General features: G+C 46.0%; 1 protein-coding gene, 1 long non-coding RNA gene and 1 pseudogene across 3 annotated transcripts in view; 2 read left to right on the plus strand and 1 right to left on the minus strand.

The window, feature by feature from the left end:
• Positions 1 to 71: 71 nt before the first annotated feature.
• LOC109455655 (uncharacterized) lies at positions 72 to 13,982 on the plus strand. Of its 2 annotated transcripts, XR_012492930.2 has the most exons (4): positions 146 to 540; positions 648 to 808; positions 13,459 to 13,568; positions 13,848 to 13,982. It is a non-coding gene; the product is annotated as an uncharacterized LOC109455655 (long non-coding RNA). The 2 variants fall into 2 exon arrangements; XR_002138695.3 differs by lacking the exon at positions 13,459 to 13,568 and having other exon boundaries at positions 72 to 540; positions 13,848 to 13,980.
• On the minus strand, positions 6,255 to 7,638 carry LOC141569368 (ferritin, heavy subunit-like; annotated as a pseudogene).
• A 1,488-nt stretch (positions 13,983 to 15,470) lies between the features above and the next one.
• The window catches only part of UCK2 (uridine-cytidine kinase 2), a 46,783-nt gene continuing 38,111 nt past the window's right edge, over positions 15,471 to 24,142 (plus strand). The window contains exon 1 of the mRNA XM_074322307.2: positions 15,471 to 15,648. Coding sequence (XP_074178408.1) covers positions 15,550 to 15,648 — 99 coding nt within the window. The 5' untranslated portion in view covers positions 15,471 to 15,549. The remainder of the gene's footprint in view (positions 15,649 to 24,142) is intronic.

The raw sequence follows: 24,142 nt of genomic DNA on the forward strand, positions 1-24,142 counted from the left end.
GGGCAGAGCGCCGGAAGGGCTCCTCCCAGAGAGGGGCGTGGCCGCGCGGAGCTAGCGAACGCCCAGGCCGGGTCTCGCGAGAGCTGGAGTCGGCGGCTGGGACGGTGTTGCGGCGCGGGACCTGCCCTGTGCGTTGACTCGCGGGGTGTCCGGGCGCGTCTTCTTTGCGGCCAGGAGCCGCTTGTGAGGACTTGTCTCCCTCGGCCCCACCTCTCGGGCCGAGTCCACAGCTGAGCCTAGGTTGGATGCACAGTCGGAAGACTGACTTCCGCCGACACGTACGACACGCGCGGCTCGCCTGTGTTGGGGACGCGGAAGTCGTGCCCCTTGGCTTCCAGGAGCCGGTCTGGTCCTGGCGAAGGAGCGAGACTTGCACACACAGTGTGATGACGGTTGTCACAGAGGGGTGCACAGGATGCTGCGGTGACCCAGGGAGGGGGTGGCCCTGGAAAGCGAGCGAGGGGCATGGAAACGTGACTTAGACGGGGAGGAGGACAGTTTGCGGAGAAAGCAAGGCCTGTCGCTCTGCTGAGACGGGAGGTAAAGGGACACGGGGCCTTGAAAACGCAGCAGTGAGTGAGGGGTGTGTCTCGAGCGGGCTCCTGCGCCCAAGTGCCCACAGTGGTGGGATCTGTTATCTTTTGCAGCCCGGGAGGCACTGGCACCGCGCATCAGGGAGCGCTAACTATCTGAAAGGAGCGGTGGATGCAGCCAGCCAGGTTCCCTGCGAGAAGGAGCACCCAGTTTCCAATAGCTTCTCGTTTTCCGGGAAAACCCAGAAATCCTGATTGTATGGGGAAATTCCATTGTAAGTGCTGGTAATTTTTTAAATTCATTAAAATTTAAAAAATGCCGAATAGGTTAAAGACAATGTCTCAGCAGCTTGGTTTCTTCGTGGGTAGCGGTATTCAGCTTTTTCAGGCCGAGTGTGTGTGTGTGTGAAAATCTGGAAGCTGGCTGAGCTGTCTCCCTACGGGATGTCCTTGCTGTCATTGGCTCCTTTCTCTTAAACCCCGATGCACTTTATTCATAGTTCTCTGGTAACACTATTTTTGGCCTTATTTAGTTATAGGTGCATGTCTTGTCTCGCTTTAGACTTCGCAGCAGAGACCCTGTCTCCTTTTAGCAGACACTGAAGTCCTGTGTGGCACTGGAGGGGCCGAGAGGGTGACTAGGGTACTTTTAAGTTACACACTCTAACGAGGTATAATGGAGGTATTCGTGCAATGTTCTGGGGGCACAGGCGAGGGCAAGATTGGTTCTAACTGGAGGAGACGGGAAGGCTTCCCGTTTGAGCTACACCTTGATTTGAGTAGAAATTCAGATAGGGTGGGTTTTTATTCAAGTTTGTATGGCTCGTGGTAATTGTTGAGGTGCCATGAGAACGTGGCCCTGTGAAGTCAGACCTAGTTTTCAGTTCTGGCTGTGTCAGTAGTTCTTGAGCATATAATTTAGTCCTTGAGCCTGTTTCCTTATCTGTAAAATGTTGATAACACCAGCTGCATAAAACTTACGAAGATCAAATGGGAAAGAGTATATTATAAAGCATTTAAAGTTGTTCCTGGCATACATAGTTCATCAAATCCAACATGCTACTGATTGTAAGGGGTGCCGTTATTGTATATCTCACTAAGAAAGAAAATAAACAACTAATTAATCCATGAGACATCATTGATTGTGAGATGTATCTCATTCACAGGTGTTAAAATGTAAAAAAAAAAAAAAAGTCTTCCAATCAATGAAACACAGAAGTGAAGAGCATTTCATTTATTCCTAATCTATTCCTATACGAATGTTTATTACAGAACCAGGATTTCTGGGATAACAGTTCCTTCCAGAGGACAACAATATCATAACCCTGTGCCTCACATAGAAAAGCAGTGCTAGAGCAAGTTCACATAACATCTTTTCTACATTCTTCCAGATTCCTTTTTTATATTTCCAGGTTTTCTAAGCTCTCAGTTGTACTAATTACTAGGTTTCAAAGTTTCCCCATGAAGCCCACACTCCCAGAGTTCACTACCCTGCTCCAGTTTCTGCGCCTACTACAAACTTATGTCCTGGGACTTCTTTTCACTGTTCTCTAGGGTAGGATTCACTATCCCCTGGACCCGCATCTTCCTCCTAGTTTATACTTTCTTTATGTTGGAGTACATCCTCATGTAACTTCCTGTGAAAGGTAAATGGGAGCTAAACCATCAATGTTCTTACATTATTAGTAGTATTAGTACTAATAATACTGTTCTCTAAACAAATGTTTAGTACTAGCCTAGGCATTGTATGAGAGAAATTTAATCCCTGCCTATAACTGAAATATGAAAGGATACGGGCTTTAGGTTTGATTCCTAACCCCACTACATGCGAGCTGTATTTCTTAGGCAAGTGATTTCATTTCTCTGAGCCTCATTTTTTTAAAAATCTGTAAAGTTGAGGTAAAAATACCTACTTCCAGAATTACTGTGAGGTTTAAATAGGGCTAAGAACAAAGTTCTGAAGTCAGACCACCTCTCTTCAAATCTTGGTGCCACCACTCAACCAGGTGTGCAGTTTTAGGCAAATTATTTCACTAAACTGCCTTGGTTTCCTTGAATACAAAATAGCATAATAATAATAGCACCCAAGTCCAAAGGGTTTTATTTGCATTTTTACAGATTACGTGAGTAAAATGTTTACAACGGTACTTGGCTCATAGAAAGGGCACAATAAGTATTAACTACTATTTGTTCTATTAAATCACCTAGCAATAATTCATGAACTAATTTTTTCCTCATTCTATTCATTGGCTTGTTCCCTTCAATAGCTACACTAATGATTCACAAAATAGTATCTGTAGCCCAAGTTTCTTTCCTGGTTTTCAGACCTAATATTTAACTGGCAACTGGGCGTTTCCATTTGGATTCCCAAACTGAACTTACCCAGTTCTTTTACCCAAACGCCAATCTTCTCTTCTTCCCTTCTTCTCTTAGTAACATCGCCATATACCTGGTTTTTCAAGCCAGAAAAACCTTAATGGCTCCCTCTTATTTTTCTACACATCTAACCACCAAGTCTGATAACTTCTCCCTCCTTCATGTTTATTTTTCTCCACATCTTTCGATCCCCTTTACTACACTTTAGTTCAGGTCACCATTGCCTTCCTTTGTATTACACATTTCTACCTGGTTGGTCTCCAGTTGTGCACCCAACTCTGTCCCGTCCAGGCCATTCTTTCCGTGTAGCCGATGACACATGCACAGGAGCATTCATGTGAGCGTACTCTTTAATACCCAAATCTGAAAACTGCCCAAATGCCCATGTGCAGGTAAAGGAATATACAGATAAATCAGGATGTATTTCTGCAGCACTCCAAGTGAATATTGCAGGTATATGCCACAAGGGGTGAATCCTAGCAATATAATACTGAGTGAGAAGAGTAAGTCCTTAAGAATTACATACAGCAAAGGGTAGACCTTATAAAGTTAGTAGCTGCATAAAAATCCCCCCACCCCAACACTGTTTAGGAATATATTTACTTGTGATATTAAAAAGAAAAGCAAGAAAGTGATGGTTTTGCTGGTCTTTCTTTGAATGGAAAGAGGCTGGGTGATACAATGGAGGGGAATGTAAGTTTATGTCCTAGTTTTCTTGGTGGTGGTGATTTCAGAGGTATTGTATTATTTTCAATGAATGAATGTTGCAGTCTTTGAATGCACCACTGATGAGAGTGTGTCATGAGCCAAGAATAATGATGAATCAAATTCTCTGCATCTGAGCTCCAAACACTTTTTTTTTTTTTTTTTTTGCAGTCAGCTTTATATCTGTTTGATGCAAGTAAGGAGCAGAAAGGGAGGAAAGTAATCTTTTAAATCACCGGCCATCAAGTAAAAATGACACTCTAGAAAAATGTGTCACATTTCTCTGTGGCTTCAGGTCCCCTCTGATCGATGGCCACTTTTGCCTGGGCATTAATTTTAGAAGATCATAGTGGAAAGTCATGAAAACATCTTGAGCTTGGATGGTGATTTTGCAAAATAAGCAGTCTTTCTCTTTTTTAAAAAATTAATCTGGCAGCTTTAAATAAGGTGGATTCGTTTGGAGAGAGATTGCAGTCAGAAAACCAACGATCATGCATTACCAGGATGCAGTTTTCAAGTGAGGAAGCCCTGGACTAAACAGGTAGTATCAGGAGAAACTGAGGCGAAAGAGCCACATCCAAGAGAATTTTGAAGGATGAAACACTAATTCTTAAAACTAAATAAGATGAGCTGAATAAGAATCCTTTCATAATCTAAGGTTCTCCCAGTGGCATTTCTAGGTCTCATGTGATCTGAGGCTTACACAATTCTTGAGACTGTCTTCAAGAAAAAGCATATAGGAGTAAAAGTCAAAATCAGATACAAAAGTGAGGACTTAATTAGAAGAAGCCAGTGCAAGTGAGGATCTCAAGTTTAAGATTCATTCATTTCATGGTGAATCCATCTGGATTTTAACCTGTGTGGTGACAAGCCTGACAGTTGCCGGGAAGGGTAGCCTTTTAATAAAGGAAAATACCAAAACTCAGTTATAACATTAAACTTCTATTGCGTTAGAATTAGAAGGGGCCTTTGAAAATATTTAAATACCTAAACAAATCCACATTTCTTTTCTCATCCGTGAGTCTGGGCCATCTTAATAGAAGCCTAAAACCTGAGGTGACTTTTCCCATCACAAATACACACTGTCCTGCTTAGTCAGTATTCCTGTGGTGTATTATTGGCCAATAACCCACTTTTACTCACTGGATAGACTCACTCTTACCCATCACTGTAGTGATTCACTTTGCTGCCAGAAAGACACTGATTTTGTTGGTGAGCAAAAATTTGTACCGTGAGCAATCCGATTGAGTGTCCATAGCTCCATTTCTCTGACTCGAGTCCTTTCCAGGAGCTTGGTCTCGAACTGATCTCCGCATCTAGCACAGGGCCTCTTAGTGGGGACTCAGAAATATTTGTGAAAGGGAAGAAATGCATGTACTACATCCAAAAGCGCCCACCAGAGCATAGGGCATGTTCCCTTTCTGTTCATGTGGTACAGGTCCCTGGGCCTTTCCCAGGCAGGGGAAATGACTCTCTATAGGACTAGTGAGAACTCTTTCATTCACTGCAATACAAATCTGTTTTCTGTCGTCTGTTCTCAGTGTTCTTTCTTGAGACCATGAGAATAATTCATTCCATGGATTCTGAACCTGGAGAGAGGCCACGCAAGCATTACTCATAAGGTGGCTGGAGAACTCTATTAATGTGAGACAAAGTAAACGTCAGGACCATGTATTGCCTGCCAGGGACAGAGGACGTGCCATAAGAATAAAAGGGTCAGTTCCACAGTCTGCAATGTATTTGTGCCTAACGCAGAGCTTCAACATACATGAAATAAAAAGGGATGGACCTGAAAGGAATAAAATAAATCCACAATTATAGTTTGATACAAGTAGACAGAAAATCAGTAAGAATATAAAAGTCCTGAAACACATAATTAGCAAAATCGATTGGAGACCTAAATGTAAAAACACAACCTTACAAGCCCCTCAAGAAACGAGTGAATTCCTTTAGAAATGGGAGAAGAGAAATCTTTGCTTAACTACTACCCTGACTCAGAGGCTGATAAGGTTAAGTACTTAGGGATTTAAGAAACATTTGCAAAAAGCATCGTAAGCATGGCAGAAGATGGATGAAAAACAATAATGGTAGCTTGTAACACAGACGAAAGGCTGATGTACACGGAAAAAAACTGTTAATATGAGATGAAAAGCATGACAGGACAATGGACAAAATTCACCAGTAGACTGATTCACCAAGAAACGCCCCTTAAATGAATGAAAAGATAGTCGTGCTCACTCAGTAAGAGCAAGTCAGTTTGAAACAACACTGAGATACCATTTCTCAACTAGCATTTCATCCCAACTATCAAATGATCAGAAATCCAAAAATCTGACCACACACTCAGCATTGCTGTGAATTACCAGACTCTCATACGTTACTAATGGTGATACAGAATTGTAGGGCTTCTGCAAGGGGATCGGGCATTAGCTCATAAAATTACATATGCAAATCGATATTCAGGAAACCACCTTGAAGAGACAACGTGAGGGAGAAGAAAACACTCATTTCTCACCCAGAATCTCCATTTTCATGGTATTCGTCCTCTCACATATTCCGACTGCCACTTCTTCCCAGGTGGGCTCTAATAAGGTCTTTGTTCTCCCCCAGGGGTTTCTTACAGTCATTTTTTAAAAATAATGCAAACAGATTTATTTGTATGAGCAATGAGTATTTGGATATTAGATAAGAAGCAAAGCAGTCTTCTGTCAACTGGAGATCAAATTCTTAAGTAACTGACTTTGGGACATACACAATGGGAAGGTTTGCTGTGTTCCCTTCAGATGTTAAGTCTCTTTATCTGACTTCAGCAGGCTTTTTAAATGTGTCTTCCTCCTGGGCCTGCTTTTCTAATCTCCTATGATATAAGAGCTGGTGTTCCAGATAGCCTATGTTCCTCTTCTGTTTCTCTAGGTACTTTCCCATGAGACGTAAGAGATCAGTTTCACTGTTCACAGCAGCCAAGGTCTCCAGGTCTTGCAACTTGTTCTTGGTTAACTTGTTCTCCCAACTCCACAGCAGACTCTAGAGCTTGTACGCCAGTTCCCCAGTTATCTAGATCCGGCCTCGGAATGAGGGGAAGGCAGGTTTTACCCCCATGTCTTCTTAGGTATCGCAAGAACTGCTTTGCGTGTTCCCTCTTCACCTCAGCTGGGTCTTAGAAGAATGCAGCAAAAAGAGGTGCGCCCGGGTCTGCATTGTAATAACAGGCCCTAGATAAATAAGCATCACTGACGTGAAGCTGAAAAGCTACCACTTGATTAATAGCAAGCCTACACTTTTCAGAGATGACGCTCTGGAGCTGGTGTGCCATCTCAGCTTTGGAGAAAACCAGGCATAAAAAGTATCTTACAGTAATTACTCTTAAGTTCTGGAATCTATCAGTATTCTTCTTGCTGCCGTGGCATTGGAGGTTGGGTTAGAAGAAGCATTCAGCCCAAGTGTACCATCTTGACCCCAAAGGGCCATTTTTTAAAGGTTTTTACTTTTCAAAAACACTTCGCTCTACTGAGGTATAATTGACAAAGTGGTAAGGGATTTAAACTGTATCTCGTGGTGATTTCATACATGTAGGCACAGAATCGCTTCTTCCCCCGACCCAGGTAACACCTCCCTCACCTCACACTTTTATCGTGTGTGTCAACAAATCACATGTTTGTCATTAGATCCTCAAGCCTTACTCACTTTACAGCTGAAAGGTCAATACGGATGCCTTTTATTTCGTTTTCTTGACCAACTCTTCTGGCTGGCACTTCCAGTACTATGCTGAGTTCAGGAAAGAGTTCGTTTCATAGTGAGCGGGAATGAAGGAGCGCACGCCTTCTTTCTCATCACAGAATTTATCCAACTCTAAGGGTACACTGCTTCATTTTTGAGCCACATCTAGGTTGTTATTTAAAATACAGATTTTTCAAATATTAAACTAACCTGCCATTTTGTTGAATGAACAAAACTGGGTTGTGATATATTACCTTTCTTATGTATTGCTGGATTTGGTTTGTTAAAATTGTGTTCCAGATTTTTGTATTTCATGCTCATAAGAGAGACGGAGCTTTAATTTTCCATTCCGGTTATTTGTTGTCAGGTTTTGGTGTTAAAGTTACGCTGGCTTCATAAGTGAGGTGTGCAGTGTTTCCATGTTTTTCTTCTCTCTGGTAGAGTTTGTGTAACCTTGGGATGGATTTTTCTTGGAGTGTTTGGTGGAATTCATGGGTGAAAGTATCTGGGCCTGGAATTTTTTTGTTGTTGTTGTGCTGTATTTCATTGGAAAGTTTTCCTTTTTGCAAGGGGATTTCACTTCTGCATGAGGAGTCAGACTCCATGCAGTCCAGGGGGCAAAGCCCCACAGCCTTGCCAGCGATAAGTGGTGGGCTTGGCTGGGCACAAACAGGGCAGATGCTTCCAGCAGCTCTGCCAGCTTGAGGATGAACTTCTGGTTTGGAGCAAGTGGTGAAGCCGCCCGCAGCATAACAGGGGGTCCTGGAAACGAGAGAGGCTGGGCTGGCTCAGGTAGCTCCTCTCACCTCCTCGGCTGCCTGGGACAATGCACGTGGCTAGAGTCAACACAAAAGACCTGGAGAGCCCAGCAAAAAGCCAGAGATCAGGGGAACTTGATGATAACTGGCCACAACTCTGGGTGCCTCCCCCCCACCCCCGTCCACACACATACCGATCAGCAGAGTGTGGGAGCCTAATAGACTCAGCGTGTTTGAACACAGGGTCTGCCCAAATCATCAGCCGACCCCCAAGCCACACAGTCTAGGGCGCCAGGCCAAACTGGGAAAGAAAACTAAAACAGAGACGTCGGTGGCTGCACACCAAGGAGACAGTCTGCATGTTATTTAATAAACCCAACAACCATCAAAAATATGAAACAGAATTGAATTGCTATAATATACTATCTAAAATGTCCACGTTTTTATAAAAAATTACTGGATATGCGAAAAACGGACAAGTGTGATCCATGTAGAGGCATATACAGCGGGGAAGGCAGTTGGAGTGGGCCCAGGTTTTGGCATTAGCAGGCAGACGCTTCAAAGCAGCTATTATAAATATGTTCAAATAGTTTTAGAAATGCTAACAATGAATAAGAAAAGGGAATCTAAATAGGGAAATAGTATATAAAAAAGAGCCACATGGAAATTCTAGAGTTTAAAAGTACAGCAACTCAAATGAAAACCCACTAGATGGAGTCAACAGCAGATCTGAGAGGACAGAGGAAAAACTTCAGTAAATTTGAAGATAGACTAATAGAAATTATTCAATCTAAAGGATGGAGGAAAGACTGAAGAACAATCAGAGAGCCTTGAGGATTTCGGAGTCATCATTCCGACCTAAGTGTAATGCGAGTCGCAGAGGAGCAGACAGGAAAGAGTAGAAAAAAAATATTTCAAGAAATAGTGGCTGGAAACTTCCCAAATTTAATGAAAAACCCTAACTTACAGATCCAAAAGCTCAGTGAAACTTGAGTAGGATAAACAAAAGAGAAAAATCCTGAAAGCAGCGAGAGAAAAATGATCCATCACATATAGTGAGATAACAATAAAATTAACAGCCAAGTTCTTATTAGAAACAATGGAGACCAGAAAGCTAGTGAGATGATATATTCAAAGGGCTGAAAAAAATAAACCCGACATCAACCTCTCAACCAAGAAATCTATATCCAGCAAAACCATCCTTTGAAAAGGAAATTGAAATAAAGATTTTGGGGTTGGGGGGTGGGAGATGAGGGTAAGGGGGATCAAATATATGGTGATGGAAGGAGAACTGACTCTGGGTGGTGAACACACAATGGTATTTATAGATGATGTAATACAGAATTGTACACCTGAAATCTATGTAATTTCCCTAACAATTGTCACCCCCATAAATTAAAAAATAAAAATAAAAAATAAAGATTTTACCAGAAAAGCAAAGACTCAGAGAACATGTTATAATACTAGCAGACCTACACAGCTAGCAGCTCCATTATGGATTGTCAGACTACATGAAAGTGCAAAATCCAGCAAAAAGTGCCCACAGGAAACATACTTTAAATTCATAGACAAATAGTTTACAACTGCAAGATGGAAAATGATATACCATGTCACGAGCGAAAAAGGGGCTGTGTAAAAAACCTGGGGTCTCGGGGCTACTTGGCAGGCCTGAGAAGCTCCGTGACTGGAAGGAACCTCACAGGATGGGCTGGTCACAGGTTCTCAGCTGGGCAGATCATGGGCAGACCCCGTCCCAGGTCTCTAGCATCCTTAGGAAAAGGTTCATCTTTACTGTAACTGAGCCTGTCCATTGTTCACCTAGAATAATGTAGCTTGGAAATGCCAGACTGATAATTTCCAAACCCCTCGGAGGCAATAACACTCCAGCACCAGACTTATTGTTATCTTGTTTCCCCACTCCATCTCTATGTGCTGTAAATGTTAAATGTTAACTGTCCTGCACCCACTAATGTAAAAAGAATCATGTGTCCCTCTGTTTTACTTTGTATCCAGTCTCAGAGAGATTGTCCCCCTTTGTTTTCTCCCGCCTTCTTAATCTACCACCCAGAGATTTCATGGAACCAAAGAACTGCCCAACTGCCGTTCGCAGCATTTTCTCAATCCGTTGAGGTCTTGCTCCCGGGCATGCCCTCAAAAATTTGGCTCAGATAAACTCTTATAAAATTTTTCTATTGGTTTTGACATTCTTTCATCAACAGTGTAAACAGTAATCGTAAGTAAGCTGGAGTGGCTTATTCATGTCAGACAAAATAGGCTTTAGGACAAAGAATATTCCTAGACATAGAGATATTTCATAATGAAGAAAGATCAATCTGTCAAAACCTATAATAACAATCATAAAGGTATATACACCTAACAAAAGAGCCCTAAAATACATAGAGCAAAAGAGTGGCATAACAGAAAGGAAAAATAGATCATTCAACAATTTTCGTTGGAGATTTCATACTTCATTCTCAGGACGTGGCAGCCAGACGTGACTCAAAGACCTCCACCTACAAGGAACATAATTGACCAAGAGCTCCAGCTAATGTGTTCTGAAATAAACTCCTGCACTTGCAACCCGGCCACGCTTGCCCTATGGTGGGACAGGTCTAGGGGGCCATGCGAGGCTCTTCTGGGGGACTTTGACTCCAGGACGCCCCACAGCTTGTCTGAGCCTTTCTACATCTGCAGTGTAGTCTGGGATTCTTCCACCCCACTTTCCTCGTCTTGAAACCGGAGGCCAAAGGAGTCTAGGGTTCGTTCTGCCTGTGCCGCTCAGCCAATAGACTGACACAGGAGCTGCACCATAGAATAAGCGTTTATTATCAGAGCACGGGCGGTCTGAGAAGGCAGCGGCTGAACACCTCCAAACACTGCCTTCACAGTCTCAGATTGTCTTGAGGTATTAAGGGAAATTCTGGGCATTCCTCCATTCGCTATGGGATAGCTTCGGGGGTCTGCATGGAGCCTTCCCTGTGGCCACATGATTCTCTGGTGGCGTCAGGAACCAGGAACAATGATGGGAGAAGCCTGGAAAGAAGGCGAGAGACCGAGATTGTGATCGATAAGCCTAAGGGGATCAATCATAAGTTTCAGGGTAATTTTCTAAAACAGGGAACTGGCTGGGACAGGGGACATTGGAGCTCAAGCCACAGGGGGTTGATCTCTTGTTAAGCTAAACTAAATTCAGCAAAATGAACAACTTGCATTTGTGTCATGTTTTATAGGTTAGAGTTCTCTGACATTGTCCTTTTAATTCCCAGTCTTTTCTCTGTGCCTTTGCCCATTTCTGTTCCTGGTTCCTAAAAATCCATTTCCCCTCCCAGCCTGCTGGTGGAGACCTGTTTTTCAAACAGCTTTATTGAGATGTAATTCATATACCATACAATTCACCAGTTCAAATTGTACAATTCAGTGTTCTTGCAATATCCAAAGCTGTGCAACCCTCATGACAATCAATTTTAGAACATTACCTCTACCCTAAAAAGAAGTCTGGACGCATTAGCAACCACTTCCCAAACTCCCTAGATGTACAGAACCACTAATCTATTTTCTGTCTCTATAGATTTGCCTATTCTGAACATTATCTTTTCATTTTTACTTTAAAGTGCCCTTGGGGATTAGACATTCTTACCTTTGGAACTCCTAATCCCAAAATGGTGGGATTTATGTTGTAAATGATAGAGCTGTGATGGAAATAGAAGGGGAAGGGAGATAAGGTTTGTTTAACAGTTACTATGTACCAGTATGTATCTGTTATTTTCACAACCACCCTACAAGCCAGGTGTCATTTAACAGTTGAAGAAACTAAGGCATATAGAAATTAAGTAACTTGCCGAAGGTTACAAAGTTAGGAACAAAATGTAAACCTTGCTTTTTTTTGTCTAGAGCTCATGTCTTCTGTCCACTAAGGTCAAACTTCCACGCACTGGGGTCACCTGGAGGGCTAGTCAAACACAGATTGCTGGGCTTCCCCCCAACCCCCACAGAGTTTGGATTCCCTGGTTCTGGGGTGGGGCCCAAGGATTTGCATCCCTGATGCTGCAGGTCAGAGCCTGTGCTACTCTGAGAATGCGATTCATTCAGATTACAGAGCTCCATGCTGAAGTCGCTTTAATGTCATCTGGTCATCTTGTCAGAGCAGTACTCAGGGTGTTGTCAAAGCAAGTGCCGTTGATGATAGGCAGAGAGTAGTTAGAAAGGCAACACAGAGAACCAAGGCGCTTCCGAGGCGGGCTGGAGTGTGATGACATTTTTTTCTGCTGGGAAATGTGATAAGAAATTAGAGACTCAGCCACAGTGCACAAAGCACCTAGAGGCAAGCCTTTTGGATACAGGCAAAAATGTAATGTTCCTGTCTAGTTCAGAACCGTGGCCACTTAAAGCGACCAGGCAGGCAGGCAGGCAGGCTAGGGGGACGGTCACCAGTGTGCCTTTTCTTGCATACTCATGCTGACTTCATTCTTACATGTGAACTAGGCCAGAACTTGATCGGGCTGAAAGCTGTCTATATAAGAAAGAATGATCACAGATATCAAGAAAAGAACAACTCTGCATCGTACTGAAAACGTTTGATTTTTTTTTTCCTTAGTGGGAGGGGGAGGAGGACGGCTGAAAATCACTTACTTCAGAACCCGCAATGTAATTGCTCCGGGAGGCTCAGACGTGATGTGAGCATCCTGAGCTAGGGGATTGGGTGGCCAGGCTCCCGAGAGAGGATGACACAGCACGGGGAACGACACACACAGCCTGCCTTGCTTTCTAGAGAGCAAAGATGCCAACGTCCTTGATGGGGTCACCAGGGCTGGGAGACCCTCAGTCCTTTCAGTGGACGTGGGTAACTTCTGTGTAGGTAAGCCAGCCCTAGGGATGGGAAGGAGGAAGCATGCAGCAGAGTGGAAATGGCTGCAGAGCACAGCGAGGTGAGGCCTGCCCTTTATACACACGGCTTCTGTTTTTCCGGAGAACTTTTATGTATATGAACACATGCGAATATTATTCTTCATCAGAGTGCAGAGATGTGTAATGAGTTAGCTGAGCTAATGAGTTGGTTTCACTAGTTATTAATAATAGACACACACACACTAGGACTAGATACAGATGGTTACTTCGACTGCCAGGAAAACAAAGCACTCAGAAATCAGAGTAGCAGCCACATGAATACAAGCTAGGGAACCTCACCTTACCTTGCAAACTGGTGGAAGTGAAGCTTACTTGTTGGCAGTGTCTTACCTCCTCCATATTCGTTTGTTCGTTCATTCATTCATTCATTCATGCAACAGCATGCATTTAATGCTTCCTACTTGGCAGTCATGGGCCTTGGGAATGCAAAAACGAGACATGGCATCTCTTCATTCATCCAACAGATATTTGTCAAGGCCCTACTATGTGCCAGGAACTTCCAGGTGCTGGAGATATAGTAATTACAAACAAGCAAACAACAACAAAAAGCAAGAAATGTACCAAGCTGTTCAGGGTAAGCCACTTCAAACTGACAAAGCAAAGGGAAACAAGTCCTGTAATAAAGTGTGTGATGGCTGGAAGGACGGGCAGATGACGAGGGTGGAAAAGCAAGCGTAGAAAATGTGAACAGTCGAATCTAGGTGGTGTTTACTGTGAAATCTTCCAACTTTATATTTGAAAATTTTTATGGTAAAATATTGTGGAAACAAGTGATAGGCATGGTAAGGAAGGTGGGCATTTGGGAAGAGTTCATGGAGGATGTGGCATCTTCTCCTTCTCTCCTTCCTCTCAGCTACTTCATATCCCATCAGCTGTGGGTCCATCCCGTTCCCGATTCCAACAGGCCTGACAGGAGCTACAGAGAGCTCTGCAAAGATCCTTGAGGGCTGTCGGATCTCTGATGGAGGAAAGACTTTGGGGACAAGAGTCCGGCTCACGAATCAGCGAAAACCCTTCTCCACAGCCCTCTGGGAAGGCAGCTCCTTCTAGTTAACCTGCCTGCCTCTGGGGACCAGGCAGCCCCGTCTCCTCTCTTCGTTTCCTGCCTGAGCACCTGTGGAGTTTGGTTTTGGATGGGGACCTGAAATATTTCAAAAGTGAAAAGAACGTTTGGATTTCTTAATACTCTTAATTTGCTTTAGTAATTTTTTTTCAAAATGATTCTAAATTTAAGGTAATTTACTAAGTGTTAAGAGAACGCTATTGACTTAAGTCCCCTTTTAAACTGTAGGACCCCCGTCAGCCCTTTGATCCCAGTTCCAAGTTCACAGGGGCAGAAGCCGGAAGTTACTAGCCTAGCGTCTCCCCTATGCTCCAACAAAAGTTCCATTTCAGGCTTTCAGGGGCCTTTTCTGTTCCAGCACGTATATATAGCATAGGCTGTGCCAGGCCTATTCTAAAAACTTTAACTATAATAATTCACGTAATGCAACAACCCTAGGATGTAATTGCCATTGTCAGTCCCATTGGAGGAGAACACTGAGGCCCAGTGAGATTGCATAACTTGCTCACGCAACTGCAGAAATCTGACAGCAGAGTGGAGCTGCTGTGATTCAGCGGTGGACACTGCCTTTCCCACCCAGTAGGCCCATCTCTGAAAAACCAGTTCAATTAGCGCTACTCATGGGTCAACACGGCATCAAAGTATTCGTGTTTCCACAAACCTTCACTCCGCAGGAAGCTCAGTATTTGGGATTTCAAACTGGCTTCAAAGGGCGCTGATGCTCGGAGGGGGGCTTCCCTCAAATAACCCTTCTTTAGGGAGTCGCCTGTTGAGGATGGTGTTTGGGGGTTTCCGCGAGAGGAAATGTCTCAAGCCAGTGGCTGACACACGTTGGCCATCGGGAGGGGAAAACAATTCTCCACATTCCGAAAGCACAGTTTTTAGCCGGGATAACGGGTAAATGACACTAACTCTTTCGTTTCATCTTAAGCTCTCAAGCTTGTTCTAATGGTGCGTCTCCAACCTGACGCGTGACATGCCCTCCACGATCCGATCCGCCCTTCCAGCTTCTTAGCCCTGTCGAGATAGCAGGGGGCACCCCGAGTTCAAACGCGGCACGCCCGTTTCTCTTCCGTGGGTCCGCGGAAGGTCGTGGGGAAGCGTTGACGCCCGGGGGAGGGGTGGGGGTCGGGCTCGCACGGTTCCCCGAGCCCGCGGGCGACGGCGGGCCGGAGGGGCGGAGGCTGGGGCGAGACGCCCGCCGCCGGCGCCTCGGCGAATAGCAGCGCGCAGCTCGCCGGATTGGAGCAGCAGCATCACGCTCTCCGCCGCCGGGGATGTAAGCGGGCCGCCGCGGCGCGCAGAGGCAGGCGCTGCTCCTGGGGACGGCAGCCCCACACCGGCTCGGAGCGGCGGGCGGCACGCGGCCGCGGCAGGGCGGGGGCGCGGGCGCGGGCGGGGAGCGGGGAGCGGGGAGCGGGGAGCGGGGAGCCGGGAGCCGAGGGCGCGTGCGTCCGCGCGCACAGGCCGCAGGGGAGGGGCGGCGCGAGCCATGGCCGGGGACAGCGAACAGACCCTGCAGAACCACCAGCAGCCCAACGGCGGCGAGCCCTTCCTGATCGGCGTCAGCGGGGGCACGGCCAGCGGCAAGGTACGGCGGGCTGCGCGCCCTCCCTCCCGGCGGGGCCGGCGGGGCGCGTGTGGCCGGCGGCCGCGGGCCGTGTCAGCTGCCGCAGCCACCGCGTGGCCCGCGCGCCTCGCTGCTGGCCGCGCTCCAGCGCCGTCTCCGCCGCGGACTCCCGGCGCCGCGGCGGGGGGCGGCGGGCGGGCGGGGAGTCGGGCCATCGGAGGTCTGGGGGTGCGGGCCACTGACCGCAGGGCTCTGTCCCCGGCGCGGGGAACTCGTGGCCGGGGTCCTGTGGGGGAGGGGCGGAGGGAGCGGATGCTTATTGTTTTGCGAGTCCGCTGTTGGGGACGGGGCTTTGAACAGGGTCCCCAAGCAGCCCCGACGCACCCCTTCCCGGGCCTCGCGTGGATGTTCGCCCAGCGGCGCAGCCGGGTGCCGAGGGCGGAGCGAGCCGGGTCCTGACCGCCGGCTGCGAGAGCGCGCGGGGCGCGTCCCGGGGAAGGGGAGCTCCGCTTGTGCTGGACGCGGGCTGGAGATTTGCAGGGGTTTCCGGGTAAAATCTTGGGAGCCGCAAAGGTGCGGTGACATCAATGAAATGAGAATAGTCGGGGCTTCCCTTGGTTGTGGTTCTGGAGGAAACGTGGCCGGCTTACATGAGAAAGTTGCACTGGTCCCACGCTCTCGGATGCCTGGGGCGTACGCGCTCGGACCTCGGAAAAGCCCCTCCTGTGGGTGTCCGGCACCCCCCGGAGCCTGCTTTCTTTGTTTTATCCGCGAGGAGGGACTCGGGGAATGCTTTCCTCCTTTACCCCGGCCTTTTTCTGCAGGTGGAGTGGGGTGGAGTCCTCCCAGATGTTTCTTTCTTGGCTCCCCTTAACTGCTTCTAAGATGTGGCTCCTGTTACCTCTGCCGTTTAACCACCTCCAACTTGGTTCGGAGCAGGCTCCTCCCGGGCCGCCTGCGAGAGGTGGGCGCTGCGCGCGGGGCTCGGCGCCTGGCCGGTGCCTCCAGGCAGGAGAGCCGCGCAGGGAGGCTGCTGGCGCCATGAGAAACCGGCACGAGGTTTTCGCCCCGGAGCCGACTCCGCCGTGGCCCCTCCTCCATTTTGGTTCCACGTTTTTCCCTCCAGGTTTGAGCCGTTTGGGCGCCCGGGGCCCAGTCACGGCAGCTGGCGCTGGGCGACTTCCTTATGGATTAAGTTAACGTGGTTCCCAGGGCTAGAAATCTTCCTGCCTTAGGCCCCAGAAGTTGATGCTGCATTTGCCCCGGTTGCATGCATTTTTTATTTTTAACGTTTTTACATCTTCTTTACTAGTATTATTACTAGTAATTCAAAGCAAAACCGGGATGCCCGCTCTTTCCGGAAACTTCACCTGTTTTTTAAGAATTATTCTGCCCTCTTCTTTAGGTAGCATATTCCTGTTGCACAGGACCTTTTTCTTGGTTTGTTCATAGCTGTATTCCCAGCGCTCCTAGCACGATGTCTGCCATGTAATTGGGCCCAGATGTTATTAACCTGAGGACCAGTCCTCGGTGGGGAAAGGCGAGACTGAAGCTGGAAGATGAGCGCAGCGTTTAGAAACAAAATGACCTTAGTAACCAACTAAATAATTTAGTCCTATAGAGGTGGAAAGAGGTCTAAGAGATGAAATGACTCCCTTGTTCTTGTGTGTTCCTCAACCAGTGGGGGCTGTCAGTTGATACTCTGTATGTAGTTCAGTGTTATTTCAGTAACTGTCAGTGGGGAGCCCCTGAGCCCTGGGGGGGTGGGGGTGGCTAACTGTGCTGCCCCTATTGCTCATTAAGAAGGAAAATTGTAGAAACTCCCAAGGGTCTGTTTTCAAAGCCTGTTTTCCGCATTGATAAGTACTTGGTCATTGTTTGAGATTGTTTTATAATGTTTTTCTTAAAAAAGTGCAAAGGAGCATCGGACTTCTAAAATGCCATCTTGTAGTCAGTTTGCTGCAATTGTATCTTGATTCTATTGTTTCAGCCCTTAGTGCCTTTCCTCCGAGGAATTCGAACCTTTTCTTTTCTGAGGGTGGTCCGCAGGGACAAACTGGACCTCTTCTCCTGGAAGTGTCAGGTCTGAATGCTGTAGTGCGGAGGGTCTGGAAACCGGGCTGCTCGACCCTACCCCTGGGTACTTGTTACAAATGGGCCTGTTAAAGGAATTTGGGAGACGGCCAAGGGCCTCAGCATCTTCACAAATGACAACTTTAGAGCTAGAAGGAACCTCCCTCATAGCCTCTGGACTCTAACACGTGGTCTCATCCCTTCTGGGTGAGAAAGATAATGTATTCAGATATTCGGTGGCAGAGCCAGTGGTCCTGCTGTTTAAGAAGAACTGACTCAGGCGTGTGGGGAGAACACACGTTTACAGCTTCAACTTGGGAAGGGGCTGCGTGGAAAGGCCACAGAATGGCAGAATGGCTTCCAAGGGACTTGACTAGAAATGGGGGTGCTGGCTGTTTTGTTCCCGGGAGGCCGCAGCACAGATCTTGCCTGTTCTCACCCCCACCCCTGACCCGATAAGAAAAACCAGGTCCCTGTTCAGCTTCTCTCCCGGGCTCTAATTTGTCTCAATCTTGTAGCTGCCCTGAGCACGAGTATTTTATCTCAGACTAAATTGTTTTGGTTGGAGACGGCAAAAGTATTGAGTGCTGCAGCACAGGTCACATTTCTTAGTTTGTTTTAGAAGTCAAGATGAATTAGAACTTTCGAGTAAGCTTCGCTAGGCCGACGGCAAACCAGTTGTAAAAACTCTTACAATTGTGGTAAGTTGAGAAAGTTATTTTGATCTATGTGAAAACCCAGATTCTCGTATTTCCTCCTATGGGCGAGGTCTAGAGACCCTAAGATGTAACTCTGACTTGGAAAAAAAGACAATGTTTAAACTTATTTGCCTGCACATATATCCCTGATGTTAGGTGCCATTCCTCCTCTGGATTTCTGCTGCTGTTGTCACTGTGACAACCTTCCCTTCACACTGCCCCCAGAGTGGTCTTCCTCGGCTATAGCTCTGCATGTGTCACTGTCCTTTCTGGAAACCTTGGCTGACTCCCCATTGCCCGGACTGCGGGTCGAACAGCTCAGCAGGGCACAGGTCCTCTGGGCCCCCATTGTGGTCCCAGACTTTATTTTCCCGCTCTTACCCCCTCTCCCACACCCAGATGCACACAGACCCATCCGTGGGGCTGCTTTTGGTGACGCTTCTGCTCATGGTCTTCTCTTTGGAATGGCCTCTCAACCTTTCAGGCCTCAGGCCTATAAGTACTTTCTCCAGGGAGTTTTCTCATTCGTTTCCTGAATCAGCATTGTCTCCAGTGCTTCCATAGATTTCCCACATTTTGCCTCGTGCTGGGTTATGTGTCGCCCAGTGTAGTGAAAGTGGTGAGTGTCTTTGTTCCTTCACGCCCAGTACGTGTTAGGAATAGTGCTGGTGTTTGCTGAACTGTGGTACTAGGCACACCGTGATTCCTAATGAACCTTTTATTTTCTAATTCATAAGCCTATTTGAATTTGGATTTGAAGACACAGGTGAAGCCATATTTGAATGTCACTCATGTTGCAATGACCAAAAATGAAAAGGCCCCTGAGCCCTAAGACCCGGGTCCAGCTTCCTCAGTGTGTTTAGTCAGCACAGGCTAAACAGGTATTAGGTGAGTGGCTGTTAGTGTGTGGAATATGGTATTATGGGCCGGGGTTGAGGGCAAGTCAGGATGTAAGGAAATAGGAGGGAACGTGTTTCATAGTTGGAAGCTGCTTAAACCACTTTTACCATCAAGCCTGGTCCGGCATTAAGGCGCTTGATGAAATCTCTTTCAAGTCAAGCTGGTGTCTGCCCATGGATGGATGGCCCTGGGAGAAAAGGTTGGGAGAGTTTTTGACTTGAGGTCACATAGTTAGTAAGTGATGGAACCTGGACGGGAATCCAGATTTCCCCCTTATTGTACTTTCTCCCTCCACAAGCCGTGACCTGTGCTCAGAGGTATTTTTGGGAGGTTGGTCTGACTGTGAGTAATGCAGACCCAGAGGATATTGCAGTCCCCTCCGAGGTGTGGGCTGTCAGCTCAGCTCCACAGTGAGTCAGCAGCTGCTTTGGGAGCTTCCTGTTCTGGACCTGGGCTCCTTGGCTCCCATCGCCCTGTTCCTGGAAGCCCAGCAGCCACCCCCATCTGGCCAGACCATTCATTCTACACCCTCTGCCTCTCAGGGGCTCCCCAAGCCAGGGGACTGGTTTGGTCCCGTTGTTTGCTCAGAGCTGGCGTCCACCGACTGCCACCATGCCATCAAGGTCTGGTTTGATCTGGCCCAGCTGACCTCCAGCGACAGCCCCTGCTGGGCACTGCAGGCTGTCCCCACCCCCATGCCCCAGGGTCTTCTCACTTGTTTGCTCTGCCCCCAATTCTCTTTGTTCCTGTGCTGGCCTCTACCACAGTGGGAGACTGGAGACGAAAGCGCAGGTCCTACAGCCTCCAGTGGGTCCTCTGGCCACTCTTTCCCTTGCCCTGCCTCGTCAGCTGCCTAGTCCTTCAGCCCTAGTCTGAGTGCTCTGAAGTGTGGTTTCCACCGCTCTCTGGGCTCACCTCACTCCAGCTCACGACCATGTAGTGTTTGCTTAGATCTTCTGCCTGATGTGCTCCTTGCTTTGTGGACTCTGGCTTTTATAAGATTCTGTGACAGACAGGTTGTATGTGGGAATTTCACTGCTGAAGACCTGAGCATTTCTGCCAGTGGGCTCTGAGTTGGTGCTGTGGGAACTGCTCAGGACCTCCACGGCCTTTTAGGCGTGGGTCTCAACTTTTTAAATCAAAAGTAAAAGGTTGAAGGGTGTACTATTCGTGTGCATGTGTGTGTGCACGTGCTTCTCTACTAAAACCATATTTATCTTTAAGCAGATTTATCATTAAAGCATGCCGTCATCTCTGTTGTAATGTATCATGTATATGCATATAGGAATTATATAAGTACATACATAATTATGAAACACAAAAATAGGAATTATAAAAGGAGAAGAATTAAATAGACACTTAAAATTGTGGTTTCTTTAAAGGTATAAAGCCTTTTGATTCTTACAAAAATATTTTTTTACTTTGACTAAAGAATGTTTTATTTTTTAAACTCTTGTTTCATATGTGGGGATTCATGGATCTTGGATGATGGTGATAGTAGCCCTGGGATAATACAAGGCTGAAGGTTTGGTTCTAAGTTTAGTCTTTTGATTCGTGATTTAATGACCATGATGTTTGAAAAAGTCAGCCCCTAAAGAGATCCCAATATAAGAAACTCATCATTTGCAGGGGTTACAAAATCATGAGGGGCCCATCCCCCAATTCTGCAGTAGCTTTTGTTAAAGACCAGCTAGAAAACTTGCATCTTCTCTGTTGTCCTTCAGTTGTTTCTGCAAGCCAAGGTGCCCATTTGAAAGCTTTTTACCTAATGAATTCAAAACCCACTGAAAATTGTCATTTGGAATGCTGTACACGTTTTGACAGTTTCTGTTTGTAAACTTGATAGGTGCAAAGTAGTCTTTGGCTACAAAGTTGCTTAACGATGGAAACATTTTCAAACATCTTTTTAGCAATTTGATCATTTAATTTATTCAATTCATGTATTTTCTTCCAATCCAGCAAGTCAGAACTTTATTTTTGGCAACAAAGTTGCTTAACAATGGAAACAGTTTCAAACAGCTTTTCAGCAATTTGATCACTTAATTTCTTCAATGCATGTATTTTCTTGCAATCCTACATAAAACAGCAAGTCAGAACTTTATTTTTGAAAAAGTAAAATATTACCAAATGAACAAGTAACTGTAAAGTTTACATGGAAAATAAAAAGGAAAAGACAAGATTTTCTAAAAGACCATATAAAGGTGTAACAGTTGTCAGGTGTGGACAGAAAAGACTAATCAGCATTCAGCCTGCATGCATGCCAGAGTTAAAGTCTAACATGAGAGTTCACACAGAGAGAGCTGAAGTGTTTACAGTCATAAAATTACCATCAATAAGCTATTTAACATCATTACCTGAACCATAGAAAGAAGAATCATAGACAGCATTGGGCTTTTAGGTTCTCATAAGCAGTAATTTGATTCTGCATCTGGTTCTAAAAAGAATTGCATGTGCGTTGAGAATTTTGAATGATGCTTGGGTGAGTGACTAAAACAAAACAGTTTGCTTTGCCACCTGGCTATTAAAAATGATCTTTCCATAACATAGGTTTCTTTTTTTTAAAGCGGTTATTTGTACATGGCTACTCCCTAGGAAACTGCAGGGAAAGTGCTCGGCGTTCTCACTGAACCCCCTACACGTCCTATAGTACCTTGAGTACCCTGCATGGTATCCTATAGGAAGATGCCCAGCTGTCTCATGCATCCCCACACTTCCCTTTGGGAGAGCACAGCATTTGTGACAGAAGGTTCTTGTGGCACGTTACTGAAGGCCTCTTGTAAGAATTTTGCCTGGTCCGTCCATGATGGAAGCATAAGAATTCTGTGTGTGCAGTTGCAGTAGGGATTGTGCCTCTTTATTGCTTTAATCAATCTGTTTAAGTATGCTATCTGCTCTGGCATCGTGGCCATTTGTTTTTTTTTCTTGGCTGAAGGGCTATTTTGTCATATCCCAGCAAACACTTGCTGTTTGCTCTTGCCCGTCCTCTAGGAAGTGCAGAGGTTTGCAGGTGACTCCAGAGTGCCTCCTCCCTGAAGTGGTGGGGCAACGCTGTCTCTGCTGCCTACAGCTTGGTAGTCTCTCGGGCTAGAAGACAGAGAGAGCTTTTAGTAGGATGGGGTGCTAAGAGTGGGGCCTGTGATTCTGGGCTGTGGTCTTCAAACATCTTTGCATCCATAACTGCAAAGAGAGTTTTAGAAAATGCTTTATCCCATCCCATGTTTTTGACATCAGTTTTTTTCATCATGAGTAGAGAGTGGCAAAGGATTTAGTTGCTGACCTGTTGTAAATACTGACATTTTACAATAAGAACCGTTTCATTCTTTTCAATGTATCGGGGAGGCTTTCAGTACTGTAATAATTTGACCTACTGTCATCTATTTCAAAATAGTTGAATAAGCTCTTATTTGAATCAGATATGTTCATTTTCCCTTGAAATCGTATTTCAATGTCACTTCGCCCACAAAATGTTAATTTCATTTATTTTTATGCTTGAAAATCTTCTCTTGATCATTCTATCACCCTTCAACAAAAATCTGTATGTACATTGGAGTGATTTTATGTCCTGTTCTCTAAGTCTCTCAGTGTTAATTTCTTGTGGATTGCATTACTACAGTTATTAACATAAATTAATCAAAACAAGATACACATTTTGATAAGTCATTAAACATAAAAGGGAGAATCTTACTGGAAAGCAACGGATGAGAGAGTTGGCGCTCTCCTACCCAATATTTCCTGTATTGTGAATCGTTATTACTTAATGATGGAATCAGATTTTCTGCTTGTATAATATAAACTTTGAAAAACCCTGTTGACATAAGCATATGGCATTGGAAGGCCTTTTGTTATATCAAGGTCACTCAGTTTTTACCTTTCAAGTTGTAGGTCAGAACCTGATATAGTTATATAGGTCGACCAGCTTGCCACGCGCCTGTTAATTTTGTTGAAAGCCAGAAACTGGAAACCTCCAGACTTGTAAAACGATGCGTTACCCAGTCATTGAGTCATTCCCTTGTTAGTATCAGCACTGGTATTTCCAGTCACCCCCATGTTTGGCCATTGATTTAGGAACCTGGGGTTCTAGCCTAGCCTTGCACTTACTTACTAGGTATCTGTGCAGTCACCTATAAAAGAGGAGGGTCCTCTCCGCCTTTAACACTTCATAATTCTGTAACTAGCCCTGAGTGTCCTCGACTTGTTTTTTCACCCCTGCTCGCACATACCAAGTATTTCTGGAGTCCTCACGTCCCACCCTGCATGGTGTGGGTGACATTCGCAATTTTTGGTGGAGTGCTGAAAGGCTGCCATCCTCTGCTGTGTGCCAGCGGGTACCTCGGCTGGATACCAGCTGCATTTCTCGTAGCTGCGAGGACCCTGCGTGCTCCCTCTCACAGGTGTTGCTCCTTTTCCCAGAATTCCTCCCCCCACACGCCTCCCTTTTCCTTACTTGGATAACCCCTGTCATCTTTCCCTGTGTGTCCTATCAGGGCCTGTCCTGGAAGCCCGCTCTGGCATTGGGGTGTCTCTGCTGTGTTGCTAACACGTCCTGGCAGACCTTAGCCGTAGACTCTCCCCGCCTGCGTGTTCCGTGCTTGTTTAGTCTGCCGCCCTCTCTGGACTGAGCCCCAGATCAGAGACTAGGCTCCTTGCTGCCCGAGGTTAGCACACGGTCTGAAAGCTGGGCTTAGGTTCTCCGTAAATGTTTGTTGAACAATCAACAATTAAAGACCTTTTTCTCAAGCTCCTTGACATCTTCTCTTGGATAATTAACGGGAATCTCAATCTGGCCACTGGTTAACCCCTGACACATGCTCAACTTGTGGCCTTCCCTCGCTCTTCCTTCTTCT

Source organism: Rhinolophus sinicus, chromosome 11 (genome assembly GCF_057876585.1).
Source record: "Rhinolophus sinicus isolate RSI-liver-muscle chromosome 11, RSI-T2T, whole genome shotgun sequence".
Taxonomy (NCBI): Eukaryota; Metazoa; Chordata; class Mammalia; order Chiroptera; family Rhinolophidae; genus Rhinolophus; species Rhinolophus sinicus.